The 19,266-nt window shown below is 38.1% G+C and overlaps 2 protein-coding genes across 2 annotated transcripts; both read right to left on the reverse strand.

Annotated features, from left to right (window-relative positions):
* Window positions 1-2,502: 2,502 nt before the first annotated feature.
* Window positions 2,503-8,698, reverse strand: RpL21 (ribosomal protein L21). The gene is made up of 2 exons (XM_089255821.1): window positions 8,561-8,698; window positions 2,503-3,099 (listed from the first exon to the last, which is right to left on the reverse strand). The coding sequence occupies exon 2, from the start codon at window positions 3,091-3,093 to the stop codon at window positions 2,557-2,559; it is 537 nt and encodes a 178-aa protein (XP_089111947.1). The 5' UTR covers window positions 3,094-3,099; window positions 8,561-8,698; the 3' UTR covers window positions 2,503-2,556.
* Window positions 8,699-16,351: 7,653 nt separating this feature from the next.
* On the reverse strand, window positions 16,352-18,927 carry LOC149063597 (uncharacterized). The gene has a single exon (XM_089255797.1). The coding sequence runs from the start codon at window positions 18,156-18,158 to the stop codon at window positions 17,118-17,120; it is 1,041 nt and encodes a 346-aa protein (XP_089111923.1). The 5' UTR covers window positions 18,159-18,927; the 3' UTR covers window positions 16,352-17,117.
* Window positions 18,928-19,266: the final 339 nt, after the last annotated feature.

The following is a 19,266-nucleotide window of genomic DNA, read 5'->3' on the forward strand; positions in this document are numbered from 1 at the left end:
CTGCGTGGGCCCTATACGATATTAGGCAGGTTTACCAGTTTTATTTGGCTCTTCAGTGTATATACTGTTCATAACACACGAGTATTTCCTTTCGTGGATGCTATTAGTGATTGATAATCTCGGGTATATGAACTCTTAAAAGCTTTATATTTTCTTTCTGAAGACATATTTTATCGGAGGAAACAAAAACTTCAAATTACTAACTAGAGGAACTAAGCTTCTGACGAAAAACTTGTGTTTACCGCAAGGCTGTTAATGAAATACACTAACGTTTATACAGGAATTTCGGTAACCAAAGTCATGCCTCCGATAAATGATTGCCATTAAACGCTACGTAAACAAAGTTACGTCTTTGCCAGTTGCTTAAATGCGGTCACCAAGACTTTTTACGGCTGTTCTCCATATGGGTGTTTTTCCTCGCGACGACGGCAGTCATTGACGTCACGAAAACGTGAAAGCTCGCGTAAAATCTAATTTTCTGCCAAAAATCCGGAGAGTTGGCAGGTCTGGAAATGATCCAGAGACTAGGTCAGTGAGCAACCAAGAGAGTGGCTTTGTGAGCATGGGAGTGACCTAGAGGATGTGCAAGCACGTGAATGACCAAAAGACAGAGGGACCAAACTAGTGGTTGACCGAGTGTGCAACCAAAAGGTTGACATTGGGACAGAGGCGTACTTACAAATACGGAGACCCAAGCAGTTTATAACTCAGGGAAGCAAATTTGAGTGGTCAAGAAAATTAAACTACAGTGGGAAGAAAGGCAGCAAAAAATATAAATCCCACCCAAGATACAAACTAGTCCATGTTCGATTTCATAGACCTACAATCCTCAAAGCAGAATGTTCATTGTTCTGCAATCACCCCTCAGCTAACTGGAAATGTTTTGCAGCAAAACTTCCCATATAATGGTGTTCTACATTTTACTGAAATTAAGATTGTTCTACGTCATAGATTTTGGCATATTCTGCTTTAGGGCCTCCAATTTCTCGGAGTTAATGAGATTTCACAAATTCTGAATACTTAATCTTTCGGTCCCAAAACAATATACCATTCCTTTGAACGTTTTTCTCATTTACGAACTAGTTTTCACATTCGTATGGATTAATAACACCTTTGACTGCACCAGGACGTGTGACAAATCAAAAAATAATTTAGGCACCAAGCATTCTTCCAAATGAAATCCACCCTAAATAGTGTATCTTTCACTTGCCCGACACTTTGGTACCTTTCCATGCTAGCAGACACGTTGACATGATCTCTGATAACCTTGTTTTCACAATTTAGTTATACCAGCTTTGTCCAAAAAGTATTTGATAATTTAATTTTCCGAGCCTGAACCGATGAAGCTCGGTTTGGTGCAGACATGTATGCAATTCTGGCGCGCCCGTTAATTTTTTTCCTGCCTGTAGAACCTGCCAGTTGCTGGCAGACTGCCAATGAACGGGGAAGTGCGAGCTCCGTCACATTTACATTTTTGCCAAAATGACAGGGAAAACTTAATGATGCTACTGCATTAATTGCAATGGGGCTGCTAGTTGCAGCGCAGAATCTCTTGGTAATAGTTGTGCCTACTCACATAACATGCCATTGGAGTGAAAGAATAAAGCATATTTTGACACCCCCCCCAAGTCCAAATAGAATGAACAGATCCAATGCTAATGCCCACCTTACATGCAAGTTATCTGATCATGATTCAATGATCCTGCATCACCAAGTCTCATTTAGGCAATAATGATCTCATTTCGGGATAAGACACCAGAATGTGCCTCCCTCTCTACTGATGTTTGGGCACCTTTGAAACGATTGCACTTTTGAACCACTGCCCCTTTATCGGCGTGATGTCATTTCTTCACCCCCAAAAAAGGTCTGTCGAATCTTGCGGATTGCTTCCACTCGGGAATCAGCAAGCTTCATACAAAATTTGATGCAGTAGCAAGTTTTTCCGACCTTCCTCATTTATTGACCATCTCCTAGTGACTGGCAGATAAATTCAAGCATGTGCACAAGGAACACGTATAAGCGTGCACCGAATGACACCTCCCCAGCCCCCAAAGCAGAATGTACCAAAATCTGCGACGTAAGTCGCAGAACAATTAGCTCTACCGCAGAACAGTTTGGAAGAAATTTAAGAAAAAGTGCGCAAAAAACAACACTATTACATGTATGGGGAATTTTTACCACAAAGTTTCCAGTCAGCCGAGGGTTCGTTGCAGAACAGTGTAAACATTCTGTTTTGGGGTCCCTAGCTTCATTGGTTTACACATGAAAAATTATGGCAAGACTTTTTTTTCAGCAAACCTTTTGCATAAAAAAATATTAGCCCCCAATATAAATTTTTCAGTCGCAAAGGCAACCTGGCATTTATCAAGCTCTGCTGATCACACAATTCAGACTTGGTAAACCTATGCAGCGATTTGTATTGTATACTTCACGAGTTCATTTAATAAAAAACAGTAGCAATGAATTCTTGAATAAGGTTAAAAAAAACTTGAGGCAAAGAAATGATTTTGAAGACTGAATACAAACGTGTCCAGAGACTTTTATTTAAACAATTCTTTATGCAATGAACTCATAAGGGATAGGCTCCAGATATTGTGGCTCATTGTCCCTCGTTCTAACAAAGTGTGCCTCCCTGGGTCCCTTGGCTTGTCGCTTGAAGTTTAGCCAGATGCCTTTCTCCTTGGCTTCCTTGATGGCGAGTGGGTTCCTGCCTTTGATCCAGATGCCTTTCTCCTTGGCCTCTTTCTTCAGCAGTTCGTTCCTCTGCACGCGCTCCCGGAACTCCTTGGTGCAGTTGGAGGGCTTGATGTGCTCCACGCGCACGTTGATCCTCTTACGTATGATGCGGTTCCTCACGCGCTTGTTGACGATGATCCCCACGCCACGAGGTGTCACGTTGAACACTTTGCCCGTCTTTCCATGGTAGTATTTGTGAGGCATGCCTTTGTGGAAGGCCCCGTTACCCTTGATGTCGACATGATCTCCTCTCTTGTAAATTTTCAGGTAAGTCGATATATGTTCGACTCCGTGACGACGGAAGTCCCTCGCGAACAAGTATCGAGTTCCTCGTCTGTACCCTTTTGTGTTCACCATGATTTACTACAAAGGGGAAAAAAACACTATTTAAGAACAATGCAACCTTTCACACCAAAATTGAATAAGACAACTATGAAAAAAATAAAATATAACAATATCACTTGGCGTCTTTTTTTAAGTTTTCATTGAATTTATGCCTCCAGTTTAGCTTCAGGTATTTACTTTAATGCAAATGTCCTAAATTTGTTCCATTTGTTAATCCACGCGTATAGAAACAAGCAAAAATATACCAATTTGGTGTCGAAAATACATGGTATGGCTATTACAGAAGAGTACCTGGAGTACACTTTCATATTCAGCAAGTGCGCTAGACAGGGTCGTCAATGGGAGGTTGCAGAATTTAAAGATCAGCAGTTCTAGGTGGGAACAAAGAACACCATCACAAAATTATCGAATTTTAAAGTTGCAGGGTGGCAAAATACCTAGTTATGACCCTGGCGCTACAGACAACCATTCTTTTTCATAACATGAATTAGTGCAGAAAATCACTTCATTGTGGTAGGCCTGAGCTATAGTCGGTTTCAGATAAAGATAACATGAATTAGTAGAGGAGGTGCCGCTGTACTTAACATTTAAGCGAAATAGGGTTCCTCTCGAAAAAAATTATGCCCCCATAATTCATTAGTATCTCTATGAAATTTTTCCAGCATGCCCCAGGTGTTTGATCACTTGCTTAAATCTCTAAGCTGAGACAGAGCGGCGGACCATGTTCTGAGTAGGAGGTATCTATGTGAATCAAATACAAAATTCATTTATAAAAACATGTTCTACCTTTAAAGGTTCATTTACTTTCATTGTCATGGTCTGGTTTTCTGCGGTTCCAAACTTTGAGGAACGAATGCGAGAGCCGATCTCCCCGTGGAAAAGTCTCGCAGCAGAGAGCAACAGGCCTACTACGGTATAATTATTAATTCATTTTACACTTCACTCACTATTAGTTGAGAAAAAACTCATGGTTTAAAAAAATTGATTGCAGATGGCACAGGGCTACAACAGAAACGGTGACATGACAGCAGAAAAAATTGCTACCGCAGGGAGTCCCCCATCGAGGGGTTAGCACACCAAAAAAAAAATCATTGATTTCAATCAAAAATTTATAATTTTTTTCTTCTTCACATAAATTCAATGATATTGAAGCAAATGTAACCTGGTATGGTTTGCATGTTACCGATATATGTGATAAAGTTTGTGATTAAAAGATATTTGTGATAAATATAGACTTGAACTTAATTCCTAGATATAGTGTAGAAAGGAAGCTGCTCTATTTATAGATTTTGTGCATGGAAAATATAGGGAGCTAAACTGTTAAAATAATTTTTTTTTAGATTTTCCATTCCAGATGGCGCTAGTAACATGGGCTGGTCAAATGGAATCTCCTTTTGTGTAATAGTATTTGAAATAGCGTCATTTCGTTTTCCGTTGTCTTGTCTCACTCGGATTATGTTCCCGCCAGGTTGTATTTTTCCAATAATTTATCATCATTGTATTTTGTAACTTAAAAGAGTCCAGTTTTATTTTTTTTATACAGAGAATATTTATTTGTTATTATTGTTGGTTTCAACTTTTGTTATCAGCTCTACGCTGGTTGGTGACTTTACCTCAGGCCGTTGGATGTGTTTGTCGCTGAAAAAAGTCTCCAAGGGACCTGGATTATACTGCACCTGTTCCGTACATCTTTATTGTCGTTTATTCATTAATGCTTAATTAAATTTGAGCAATTAGAAGAAAAAATACTAAAATTGGTAATTACTGTGCTGTAAACAGATTTTTCGAATTTTATAATGCGCTTCCTCGACATCTGGATATTTTTCATTCGTCTGTTACAGACTTTAGATTTTTGCTGTGATTACATTGTATATATTTTGTATAAAATTTTTGTTACTTTTTATTTGTCTTTTGTGTACTTTATCATGTCGTTTTTTCTATTCTGTGCAAATTTTTATTTTTACTGCAAGCTGTAATAGGGTTTAAACCTGTAGCTTTGTATTATAAAATAAATAAAACAGGTGATATGAAAATATGCATTCTTAATGATTAGCAAGATGTTTTAATTAATAAGCAGTTAATTTTAATTTAAAAAATCAGATTAAAAAAATTTATTTTTTTTCATACCCTAATATAGAATATATACCTATATATTGTCTTTAAATGCTGTCAGATAGCCGCAAAAGTACCGCAACTTTGGGTACGTAATCGGAGGGGAGAAAATCCACAGGCAGGGGTGGGAAGTGACTAAGTCTATATCGGAGCAGTTGTGGAGCAGCAAATTCAGGATTTGGAGCAGCAAAATATGGGATTCGGAGCGGATATTTATAAATGGGAGCAGTGAAATTAACAAGAATATTTTCGTTAACCCTCAACCCTTTTCAAAATAAAACTGCAGCATGTCTTTTGTTATCAAACATCTTTTCGTCAGCTTGATTTTTGTTTTTGGTGTTTTAGGCTTTTGACACCTTGTTTGAAAGAGCGGCTTCATAAAATTTTTTGCACCTGTCTATTTAAGATGATTTTTGCTTACTGTGGGCACTATTTGCTGCCTTGAACAGCAGCACTTCAAATGAGCTAAAAAAATTTTATAAGTTTTTAATTTTTTTATACTTGGAAAGAAATTGTTGCAAAATGGGAGAGAATTTCGGAAGAATCAACTCGATGTTTGGCGATTCAGAACTCATTATCTGGCGAGATTGGCGATCTGACACTCGCTATTTGGCGATTTAACGCTCGTTATTTGGCGATATTGATGATTTAACGCTCGTTATTCGGCAACATTAGCAATTTAACGCTCGTTATTCGGCGAAGTTTCTAAACTAACATTCGTAATTCGGCGGACACACGCTTTTTACTCCCGGAATGAAAATTTTTTTCACGAAACATCGGGATTTAACACAATGACAATCGACTACAGTAATTTCTGCTGCTTCCAGTGACGACTTTTTTTTTTTAAACGGAAACACTCGAATTTGCACTTTAAAGCTGAAAGGCATTGCAAACCATCTTCAGTTCCACGATCACGGACAATATCGGAGTTTCGCGATGGAAAGCCCGATCAGGGGGCCGATAGTTTAAGTATAGTGGAATAAAACACGCTCTTCTCATAAAGAAACGTTTCGTGGCTAGCAGGAACAAAAATTTTTTGGCGCCCTTTCCGAAATTCCGGGCATACTGAAGCAAAATTCGCTATTTGGCGCAGAAAAATGCGAAAATACGCTATTGGAGCAGGATGGCACAAGATATTAGTTTTGGCGCAGTGCAGCGCAATTGGCGCAGAGTTCCCACCCCTGCACAGGGGAATAGAAAGTCCAAAATTTAAAAATTCTGTACATGGTCCCTCATTACGGGAAGCAGCTAAATATCTTCAACTCGTGTGTATATCAATACAATACAGTATATAAAGTTATAAAACAATTTTTTCAAGGTCACATAATCGAGAGAATGAGAAAAAAGGAAAAGCTGGGGAGGTTTTTTCTTCTTGGAACTATGAGAGAACGTGTCCCGGAGGACGCATGAACCAAACTGTCACGAATCTTTCTCCAAAGTTTGGGTATTTGACGCACTATAACACATCATTGACAACTCTGAATAGAGAAGAATAGTTTTGCTATCAGCCCCAAAGCAGAATATTTAGCACTGTTCTGCGACGAGCCCTCAGCTAACTGGAAATATTCTGCGGTAAAAATCCCTATTCAGGTAATAGCGTTTTTTGCACCTTTTCTTTTTTAAAATTCTTCCAATTTGTTCTGCGACGTACATCACAGATTTTGGCACATTCTGCTTTGGGGGCTATTTTCATTTCAACCGGAGCAGAAATCCAGTTTATCACCATGGGTAATTTACTACTTAATTCACAGAGTTGGGCCGGAAGCGTGAGTGTGTGTACCCGATTGTCTGAGTGCACATTGTGGTGTGCTTTTCAGTGCTACCATCTAAATTTCAGAAATAAAGTCAGTACAGCGTAATGATATGAAATATTTGCACTGATGTAGACCTGTTGCTCTCTACGACGAGATCCCCAAAGCAGAATATGCAGACACATAAGCAGTCGCAGAACAATCTGGAAGAATTTCAAGAAAAGTGTAGCGAAGAAACACTTAAGGGAATTTTTACTACTAATACTAAGCCACACATATGAACCTTGTTCATATTACTCCACAGACTTCCAACTAATACATGTTGGAATGTGGGTGTACACGTTGTGAACCTAGCACATGAAGTTTAATTCTGTGCAATGCTTGTTATGTGTAGTGCTACCATTAATTTTTCTATGACTGAATAATTGTACCATTGTGTGTAGGCATGACATTAACAGGGAGATCTCAAACCACAACTGTGTCAATGGGGTTTAAAACCTGGGACCTCGTAGAACGAGTCTAGCAGGGAATTTTTACTGTCAAATATTTCGAGGCAACTGAGGACTCATTTCATAACAATGCAAAACATACTGCTTTAAAGGGGGAAGCTCCACTCAATTCAGACCTTAAGATGCTTTCCTTCGCTTCATACGAATGCAAAGTTATCTCGCTCTGCTTCATTTGTGATTGAAGATGCCTGCCTCAACTTCAGTTGCAGCTGAAGATATCTGCCATGCCCACATACGTTGCTGAAGGTGCCTACCTGCACTCCCTTCGTAGCTTAAAATGCCCGATTTCACTCAGACACAGATCCAGAGAGGTTGACAGGAACGACAGCACTCCCGAGAGTTAAATAGGGGGGGGGGGAGGGAATCACCTGTCCCGTAAGTTACAAGACAATGAACTCACACAACATGTCCCTCTCGGCACATCACCCTGGATACGTGCCTGCTCGAAGCACAATTCCAAATCAGTTGAGTGACTCATAGTGATCAAGATAGACAGACCAGACTTGCACAGTTCGACACCCCCCTCCAGTCATATCGTCCTGGATCCGCACCTACTTCAACAGTCATTATTTCCACGTCGAATAATGAAGTACGAGGAAAAACTGAATACAGTAGGACATAAGCTGTTATTCTGAGAAGCATAAATTAATTTCGATGCGAATCCGAAATCACACCTATACTCATTTTTAGCCACCTCTTAACCCAGGGGTTCTCATAATGTGCAGCTAGAGGGCGCGACGACTACACAGGTTTCTTCGAATCAATTCTTTGTTACACTGCTCTGGGGGGGGGGGGGGCCGCGAAAAAAAAAAGGGTTGAAGATGCCTGCCTTACCCAAACCACGTGCACAGTTTCACGGCGGAATGATAAACAATTCAAAACGCAACTGTCACCTCAAAAACACACTTTCTTTTCAAAATGCATAATCATTATGAAACTCAACTGCAATAAAATCATCAGATCTGTTCGGACATATATAGTTTTCTTTATTAGTACGAACTGGAAATTCCCACCGACAACTAAGCCTTGCATCCACAACAGAGTTACAACTATAATTCACAAATAAAGTATTATAATCATCAAATTCTATCATGCAAATGAGCTTACTTGGTTTTTACTTGCGCAGTGCAAAAGATAAGATTTCTTCTCTATAACGTTTCTCTTTATAATTAACGAAGAAGCCACGTCCGAAAACAGACACGCGGCTCTACCATTCCCTCACGACACGATCGAGTTGATGCCACCGACTGGGACCAACTTCATATGTTGAACGACCGAAATAATAAATTAAAAACTTCAACGAAAATTTAAGATCTTAATTTGTTCAGAACAACAAGATGATTTTTTCTTCCTTAAAACTATGTTTAAATTTTCAATTTTAAAACATAAGTTATATGTGTGAAAATTTTGATTCTAACATAAGCTGACCATATTTTCTTAGAGAAATACGGGACATCGGGATTCTAAATACGGGAAAATACGGGACATCGCCAATTATCGCCACAAACTACGCCAAGACACAATGGCGGGAAATTATGCATTACTGCAAATTGCAGTGGATAAAAATGCATTCCACGAAAAAAAAAAGTTTACCAAGACAAATGTGGGAGATTAATATTCCCATATATAGTTGTAATTATCATAAAATAATTTAGGAGTTGAAAAATAATTTCAATCTTTAACTTCAATAAAGAATAAAAATTCAAGTAGGCTTCGTGTGAAATACGGGAAAAACCGGGACACTTTTGCCAAAAAGTCGGGACGGCCGAAAAAACAGAAAATACCGGGACTGTCCCGGGAAATACGGGACGTATGGTCACTTTATTCTAACATGAACTACTTTTGTTTATCAGTTCGGATCATCAAAATTGACCAATCACTGTGTAGAAGAGTCAGAAAGATAGAATGTATGTATAGAATTCTATCTTTCTTGTTTTGCTTCAAACTTATGGATTTTAGTTTGTCTACTCGTTTATATGAGCATGACCATATTTTGACGAGATAAACACGTGTCTTGACAACACCTTCTAGAGCAGAAGGTGTTGTTGTGCTCTAAAAGGTGTTGGTCTTGAGGACATTTGTACATAAACAGAACATGACCATACATCTTGTATTTTTCAGGACAGTCTCGGTATTTTCTGTTATTTTTTTGAAAACGAAACCTACTGAATGAATGAACGCCAGAACTTTGCCACTGGACTTATACCGTTGCCGAGATCTCTTACAGCCCAGCTTCGTGGCTGAACAGTCCAGAACACTTTATTTTGAGTCAAAAAAGAAAAAAACATAACATACAAAATTTTTACATATTTTCCCCGGACGCTAATTTCGCAAATGCACAGCTATTCCGCGATTACATGCTTTCAGCCAATCACGTCTCTTCTTGGTTTACGATAATTCCCACTACCTTAATATCGTACGATCTGTTGTGCTTTCAGTACTGAGCTATAAGTAAACTTTACTTATAGCTCAGTGGCTTTCGGTCACAAGGTGGCTTCGTTATGTAATTACTGGAATGTATTCTAAAAGATTAACACACTGTATGCCAAACAAAATTGTTCATTTCAATTCGCGTAAGGGAAGGATTAAAATTCCGTGGTTAATGGTAGCGAGTGATGAAGGTGGTATAACACATTTCGGAAAACAAAGAAAAGAGAACTTTTTTTTCACTAAAAGCATATGATTTTGGTGATAAACAGTTTTAGGACTTCTGTCATCTGAATTAGTGTCGGTGATACGTATTGTATCGGACTGTGAACCTGATGACCAACGTTCAAATCCATCTCGAGGAAATTATCAATTTTTTCCCCCCCTTGCCAGAAAATTATTTAAAAATTTTAATTCTTTTTGCTGATGCAATACATTTTACAATATATTTTGCGGACTTTTAAAATACAAGTACTGTAAATCAGTTAAATATTATAACAAAAGCATGCAGAAGAAATGCATTGAAAAGTTGGAGAAATATTTTGCTAAAATTTGCAAAGATTTTCGTGATCCGCCCGTTTAGCTGTTTGAATATTTTAGTTTGTACCGAATTTATAATGTATTTATATTTTGCCGAGTCTTAAAACTTTAGTATATAATAAATCAATTAAATATTATAACAAAAAATATGTAGAAAAAATTATTAAGACCAATAATAATGTTCTAAAAAATGTAATTCCTTTTAGCATATCTTTATCCGTCTTAAGTCCTGATATTTAAATAGATGTTTAAATATTTCATAGTTGTTTACGATTACTAACATGCACGATACATTTTTTCATACTATAATTTATCAGTTTATTTTTAGTCCATTTGCTATGCATTGAAATTTACAATGCATTGATAAATTGGAGAAATTTTTTACTAAAATTTGCAAGAATTTTCTATCACATTTTCAGAAATTTGATATCATTATCCTCCTTTAACTGTTTGAATATTTAAATTTGCTTTAAATGTACGCAGAACATCGGTGTAAATGTCTACCTTGTTTGCGTTACTGTTCCGCGATCAAACGCGAAAATGAAGATATCGTAGAGTTATGCAAAATTATCGTAGAGGCTGAAGCAACGTGATTGACTGTGTGGAAAAAATTACGAAAGAAAAAACAATCGTGTAATCGCGGAATAGCGGTGTATTTGCGAAATATTCTCCCCGGACAATTGGGTAGTGCTGCGACTAACAAATTTTGTGGTGATTACAGACGAGAGGGGGGGGGGTTGGAATTTGGAGAAAAGTTCCGGGGTTTCGTTGAGACGGATGAATGTACATATATTAAGATAAAGGTATATTTTAAAAGCAATTTCAGGGGGGCCCATGCCATCTCATCCATTATCTAACACTTGTGATATTATGCAGAGTGGTAACTATCGACCGCCCAATAACTACACACGTGATTCCTTGTGAAAAACTAATATGGAAAAGTGTTTTTCGTTTTTTGATCTGACCCATAACTAATGAGTTATAACGCTTTAAAAATTGATGACGTCACTTAAACATCTGGCCCAAATTCACCAAACGTACACCAAATTATTATTACTTAGTATGGTATACGAAAACACTGAATATTAAATTAATGAATTAAATATGAAAAAGATGAGAAATAGGTTTCAAATTCTCTGCCAACAAGTATTTCTAGATATTTTTTTCTCCCAAGCAAATATTTTTGAAAAATCCAACAAAATATATTTGACTGTCCAGCGACTTTTTATTTTTTATTTATTATATAACTTATTAGAATTTGTATTTAAAATAAAAGGATACACAGGCAATGCACAAAAAAAACCAAAAAAACACAATGTTATTAAAATATTTTTTTATTCCCTGAACTACATTCATATTATCGATCTAATTCAAAGTTAAATTGGTTGCTGCTCTAAACATTGTCATAAAATTTTTCTGAATGTTAAAATTTATTAATCTATGAGGGGAACTTCGAAAACACAACATTTCAAAATTTTGGTCGGATAATTATTCTAGTATGCATATACTATACACATTATCAAAAGTCTTACTCTTTGCACTCATTTATAAAATTTCCTTAACCACGTATATGTGCCCTATGGATGTTTTCTCTCCCCGAATCTAATAACGCCCCCCACACACATGATTGTTGGTTTGTGTAAACTGTATTTGACACTGATATGAACGGGGGCCCCCCTTTTAAAAATTTGCTGAATATCTAAACTTACATTAAATTGATGTGTAACTGAAATGTTGCCTATCTTGATTCACTGCATCCTGTCCTTTGTTGAGATGATGTTACTTTTCTATTTTGTGTGTGTGTGTGTGTGGTAATGATGAAATCTAAGAAACCGTAAAAGAACCTGGGCGTGTATTCACCCTTCCCCCCCCCCCCCCATTATCACGGCCATCCCCTATTTAAGTTCTAAAATTTGTAAATGTCATTATAACAACTGGTGCCCGTGACCAGTGCCACTTCACTGGCATTAAACTTTTTCTCTTAAATTTTAATATGTACAGAATTTGTTTTTTCGTTCGATCTCAACACTGGCACAGGGAGTCAAGTATTGATATTTTGATGTGCATAAAAATATATCTTGGGGGGACAAGTACAATTATTTTCATTTTGGGTACACATATGTATGATTTTAACATTTTGAGAGGAACGCTCTTATTTCCCTCACAACAATGGACTTTTGCCGCAGCCCCACCCCCTCATAAGTGTTTCCCCATGAGAAGTTTTTCTCCTTGATTGCCTGTTTTTTTTGTGTGTAACATTTTCGTTGAGCAAAAGAATGGCCCGCAGACGGGGACAACAGGACCCTGAGGTGTCCTTTGTGATGCCAGATGGGGGAGCGAGTGTCACTAGTTGTTCGGGGTGTATCCCAACATTTAATGGGGAGGAAGACATCACACAGTTCTTTTTCCACAGGGCCACAACTAGATGCTTGGTCAGCCGGGGCAAACACGCATTTTGGCGCCCCCATAATATCGAAGGAGAGGTTAAATAGTGAAATTTGCGCCCCCTCTAGTCCAGCGCACGGGGCACCAGATCCGAGTGCACCCCCTAGTTGCGGCCATGTTTTTCCATATTGAGAATTTGGGTAATCATAATAATTGGTCAGATAGGGACCAGACCTTGGTTATAAAGTTGAAGCTGACCGATTCTGCAACCTCTTATTCGAGGGAAAACCTGTTAGAAAGGGGGACTTCGGTCTTACACCGACATCAAGTCAGCCCTCCTGGATAGGTACCGAGTACGCGAAAATCCCACACGCGGCGGTTACTGACCGCTTATCAACGACCAAGTGAGTCAGCAAGGGATTTCTCAGCTCGGGTAGAGGAAATTTTACCCTAAGAACATTTTTGCGACCGCGACAGAGGAAGCCACAAGGAAACAAATCGCCCTACAGGCTTTCCTGGAAGGGCTTGCGGTGACTCTGAAACCCATGGTTCTTTCACAAGACCCCAAGACCATGGAGGAAGCCTTCCGACAGGCCAAACTGGTCGAAGAAGTCGTGGCCTCAAAAAGTCACATGGCCGAAGTAGCAGTGGTCCCACCCTCCCACTTAGAGGATCAACTGATGGCCCAACAATGTCAAATTCAGGAGTTGACCTCCTGATGTTAAAATGGCGTCGGACTCGGAAAAGCGGTTTGTTGTAAGGAGCAGATCACCCCGAGATTCAGAAATAAAAATTTGTTATAAGCATATATTTGTAATTGTTTCCGCAAATATTGAACACACATGGCCCTCACATCCTAGAGCAGGGCTCCTAGGCTGAGATCTTTTGCGGGGCCCATTATGGTGAATTTATATCGTGAAAAAACAAAAAATGATGCGAATCGTCCCAGGTCTGGAGCTCTGTCAGCCCCACACTTGTGAGGGCCATGAACGTCTGGTGCTTGCTGGGATCTGCGTCGTTATCCCAGGGGTTTACAAAACCGGATTGTGCTTAGTGAACACCTCCCTGACCGAATATCATTGCCATCTTCCCGCCATTTCACGTATTCAACACTCCCCTGTGATTTGCTTCTTGTTGTTGAAATTCTCGGTGGTCCTCAACGCGATGCCCGAGGGTACCCAGGGCCGGGCTTAGGCAGGTGCGAAACGTGCGGTCGCACCGGGCCGCTAAAAAAGGGGGGGGCCGCAAAAAAAATGAAATCGTTTTTTGCCTCGGTAAATAAATAGTAATTTGTTTAAAAATTTAATTTTTTTCCGTAAAATACTAATTTTGGTTGAAAAAAAAAACCTGATTTCCGATCCCATATTGTTCAGGAAACTGAGGGAATAGCTTAAAGCAAAAAGTAGGGTCTTTTTCTAAGGCTAACTGCACACTACGGTTCGGCTGATGCGGCTGATTTTATCAGCAACCGTGGAATTTCGCGTGGAACACACACTGCTGTTAGCAACTGGAGTTTTTTTTTTATTTTTTAATGTCACGTGACATCTCGGGATTGGCTAAATTATTTTCGCCAAACTGAAGTTGGCTACGATTATCAGCAAATTCGTGCTCATAAGTTGCATTGCAGTAAAACACCCCTTAACGGACACCCCTCAGATGCGATCACCCCTCTTTTACAGCCAAATAGTAATTTACAGTTGCATATTATATAAAAGTATGTATTTCAAACCCCATGTTAACGATCACTCCTCTTTCACGGACGAATGGATTTTTACGTCCTGTCGGTGTCCGAAAAAGACAGGTTTTACTGTATATACTAATAAAATTTTTCAGGTAATTAAATTATTTAATTTTCTGTAACAATATTTGCCGTTTGAAATTAATTCGGAGTTGAAGAGGCAACCCAAAAGTTGACCGTCCTTACAATTCGCGACCAAATCGCACAATTTCTTTTTATATATGATGACTGGCTATTCAAATAACACATTTTTGAAGTTTCAAAAAATTTGGACATGAATTTATATAAACAAACAAACAAACAAACACCACCATAGCACGTTTTTCTTTGTAATTGAAGTAAATTTCCAATTAACTAAATTTCTAATTAAGGGAAATTAATCATAATAATTATAATTTTGGGAAACCCCATGTGACCAAAAAAACTAAGGAAAAATTTATTTCTGTTGATGATCAGGAAAAAAAAATCCAAATAGCAAGCTTTTGGCGTCCCCGTGTAAGGAAAGGTTAGAAGCAGTGGTAAAAGGGGTAATTCGGTGCCCCCTCTAGTTCAGCACTCGATACAGTGGACCCGCTCTCCCTAGTTGCGGCTTTGTGTGTGTATGTAAATCAAAAACTGCTTGAAAAGAACGGTAGGTGTGAAAATTGTTTTAGTGCACTCTTCGATACTACCCGCATACAACGTTTTGTCTAAATCAGTGGTTCTCAACCTTTTTTGACTCGAGGGCCGCGGAGCCCTTGGGAGTTCACACGGAGCACCGGTTGAGAACCGCTGGTCTAGATGGTTTTTTTTAATTGCAAAAACAACAGACAGACAGCCACATTCATATACTATACAAAAATAAATACCAAAAAGACAGAATAATGAAAGCAAAACACACAATGCCGCTCTTAGGGACATATTTCCTCCCCGGTTCATACTTGGGCTTTTAATAAATGTTTCAAAAGTTTGATACGGAAAATTTGCAAATATAAAAATTTATTCCCTCAGATGTCTAATTATTTTTATTTCTAATAATTTTTTATGAATTTAGTAGAAATGGTTTGGCCTCCTAGCAATTTGTACTTTTTTGGATGAGGTAACTAATTGGTTTTTTGCTAAAACGTTATAATCGGGATCCAATGCATTTCATTCAAGTATTTTAAAATATATACCTCGGTTTTAGCGTAATCACGTTAGTTTATGAATGGCATTATATCCGAGTTTTAATGTATGCTCATGTAGGAAAGCAAAAAAATGGATTAGTTAGAAAATTTTAATTTTTTTCTTCATTGGTTTTTTTATTGTTATCAGTGCAAGAGCGCCAAACAAAGAATTAGTTTCTGTCGAATGGATCTTCACCATACAGTTTCTCGAATTTGTCTTTTTCCCTCATTTTTATGGCAACCTGAAAAGGAGAGCAATTCCTTTGTCCAGTGCATCCGAAATCCCATCACCCTCCTTGTCAAACCACTTAACAGACAATGGAAGACAGCAATCGCAGGTCCAGCCGTACCGTCATCAGGGTGTTCAAACATTTCCAATAGTTGATGGCAGCTTTCCGGTTATGCCAACCGTCCAAAAAAATATGGATTTTCTCGGTTGAAAAAACCGCCCTCAGCGGTTGCATCTGTGCGTTAACAGTATCGTGGTTGGTCAATCCGGGATTCGAACCCGGGTCGTCAGGATGAGAGTCAGATAAAGGGTCTCACGACTCTTTCAGTATGAAAAAAGGAGAAAAATGTTCCCTTACTTTGAGTGGTTTTCTTAAATAGTAAATATCACTCAATCAATTCAAAAACTTTATATGTTCTTAAGAACATTTCATATATTCATAAACATTTTTTATTTGTCACTCTAGTTTGTATACTTTTTAAAAAAAAAAATTTAATTTAAACAAATATTCCAGATTTTTTAAACCGCAGTATCGCACCATCCGTAAGATTGTCAATGAAAAAAATCAGATAAATTAAATTTTGTGGCACGAAATTAAACTAGGTGAATGCCCAAATCGAATAGACCTCTATTGTGGCAATTGACAAAAAGGAACTATTTAAAAAAAAATGTTAAACACAAATTTTCAAAATTTACTATTTTTTTGAAAATGTACAAATTTATAAAAATTCAAAAAATTGTCGGATATCTACAACTGAGGTCTATTCTACTAGTATATGTTATATAAACATTCTTGCAAAATTTCAGCAAATTTAGTCCAATAGTTTTTCTTTTATCTTACGGATAAACTCCAAAAACTACATTCTGAGTAAATCGCGTTTAAAGTTTTTTTAAAGTGTAATTTGCATACTTTTTGTTTTCACTCAATCAAAAGTGCCCCTTTTGATATACCAGACCTTCTTGATCAAGGATATGTTTATTTGCTTCACTTTCATGCATTCGTCTTGCTCTCCTGGCCTCTAATGTGGTCAAGTCAGCACGTCTTTCAGCAACTCGCACACGCTGCTGATCTGCTTTCGTAGCTGCTATATGAAAAAAACAACCAGGCTCCATTCCTAGTGCACTCAGAACCTTTGCCCTAGCAGTTGCTCCCTCATTAAAACTTATTACAGCTTCATTGACTGCAATTTCTGCTATTTTTCACCCACATCCTGACACTTTAGGGCAAAATTTCCAAATTAAGTTGTTTAGCGACTCATTGTTGTTTTGCGTTTTAGCTCCTAAACATCTCTTTAGAAGCTCAGGTTCTGATAAATGTATAAAAACCTTTTTGATGTGTTTTGCAATTGCTGGAGGAATAGGGTTCCTATGATGATACTGATGTACTTGACCTTTGGGTGACTGTTTATATTTTTGGTACTTACACCAGGAGTCTGAACCTTGAGGACAAAAGAAGTGCATCGGTTCAGCATCAGTTGAACAAGTATGGCAGTAAATTGCCCAGACAGCTTTCCGCATATCTTCTAACGAGCCACTGTTATTTCTTATTGCATTTCCATAATAACATGATAACTTATCGATAAGTTTGTCAGTTAGACGTCCTTTTCCACTGAGCGGTTTCCCATCTTCAAGTTTCACTCCTTTCATTTCGGTTTTTAATTTGCGAAGTCTAGTCCCCATGCGCTTTTGAACATGTCCCACACATTCTATTTTGGCGATTGGCACATCTTTTCCATAGGGGTTACATCGACTCACTTCCAGAAATGTCTTTGCATCACCATCACCAATGTATTGCACATATTTCACACCCCATCTCTCAATGGATCGTTCGAAAATTCGCCTCATACCGTCAACTTCCATCTTCCCTGCTGATCCCACATGATTCTGAATACATTCATGGGAAGTTGAAGCAGAAAATTCACATTTTTTACAGTAACTTGACATTACTTCGGTGTCTATGGCTTTACCGCTTTGTGCGCCAACCACAGTGCACACACCAATCCGAGAAGTGTGGCCCCTAGTTTTCCAGGTACCGTCTCCACTTACACAAATCTCTGTGGATCCAGTGAGAGAAATTTCATTCCCAGCAGCTTCTTTCATAGAAATTATTGCCACATTTGTAGAAGCGTCTCTAATCTTATTTGTAATTTTATCATACGCATTTTGTGTGACAGGTGAAGGAAGATTCATTGTCGCACAGAATGTTTTTAGACTCGCCAGTCCTTTTCCCAAACAGCGCATAGCATATAGCTCTTCTGTTTATCTCAGCAATATGATAGTTCTTCCCAATCATTCGAGAAGACCGTATCGGCTTCAAATATTTACACTTACTACAGTTTATGATGAAATTTGATGCTAAGCCTCTGATTTGACCCTCTGTTACATCAATTTCACCATGACAAGTTTTGCAGCACAACAAACTCTTTAAATTTGAAATAAATAGTGATATCTCAATAAGTCTATATCCTTCAATCGAAGACGTTGCAGGGCTTTGTGGAGTCTTGAAGCTAGGAACACTCAAGTTCAGTTTCTTTGCAGATGCACTTGTGGATGCTGTGTCGTCCATCCTTTCCCTCTTGGGAGTATGCTGGTTTCCATAAAAGCTACGCTTTCGTGATCTGTACCCACATTGCTTCAAGTACTTTGAATTCATTATCCACGAATAAAGATAAAACTAATTAATAAAAAGTATATTTCAAAAACTCAATATTAAAAAAAGCAAGATCAAAAATAAAAACGAGATGTGGAAATAGCGTGGTTTCATACGAATGTAAACAAACGATGTTCTGGAGTGGTATAAAGTGCTTATCTTCTTTTTTTCTTCTTTAAAGTAGTCTGTAAGATATATAGATTCAATATCTTCCTTTTCTTGAAAAAAAATCTCCGCTTGCTCTGAAAGAAGTCACGGAAAACAGAGAAATATCTATATTCAAAAGATGGGCGTTTAAAGGGCCATTTAAAAGGACCTTTAAATTTCTTTGTTTACAATTATTTTTTCTTAAATAGCAGAAGAAAGAAATGGCCGATCGACAAGCGGTTTTTTGCATTCGATTCCTGATGAAATGAAGAATTTTTTAAAATTGTTTTTGAAAAATCGATTTTTTTAAGCCTCAAAGAGTAGTGAGACCCCTTAATCACTGGACACAGCACATCTTCAAACTGGGTATAGGAAGACTGTAAGGATATCAGGTATATTGGAAACAAATTGTATTCTGTATTTTTACAGAAGTAGCGTGATTGATCACTCCGGGATTCGAACACGAGTCGACAGGATGAGCGTCATATATATCTATGTATAGATATCTGGGTATCTCTTCTGAACAGCACGTTGCAAGGCATCCCAGATATG

The sequence above is a fragment of the Pholcus phalangioides genome, unplaced genomic scaffold (assembly GCF_987345545.1).
Source record: "Pholcus phalangioides strain wild (caught in Gottingen) unplaced genomic scaffold, Ppha-v1.0 ptg000172l_1, whole genome shotgun sequence".
Lineage (NCBI taxonomy): Eukaryota > Metazoa > Arthropoda > Arachnida > Araneae > Pholcidae > Pholcus > Pholcus phalangioides.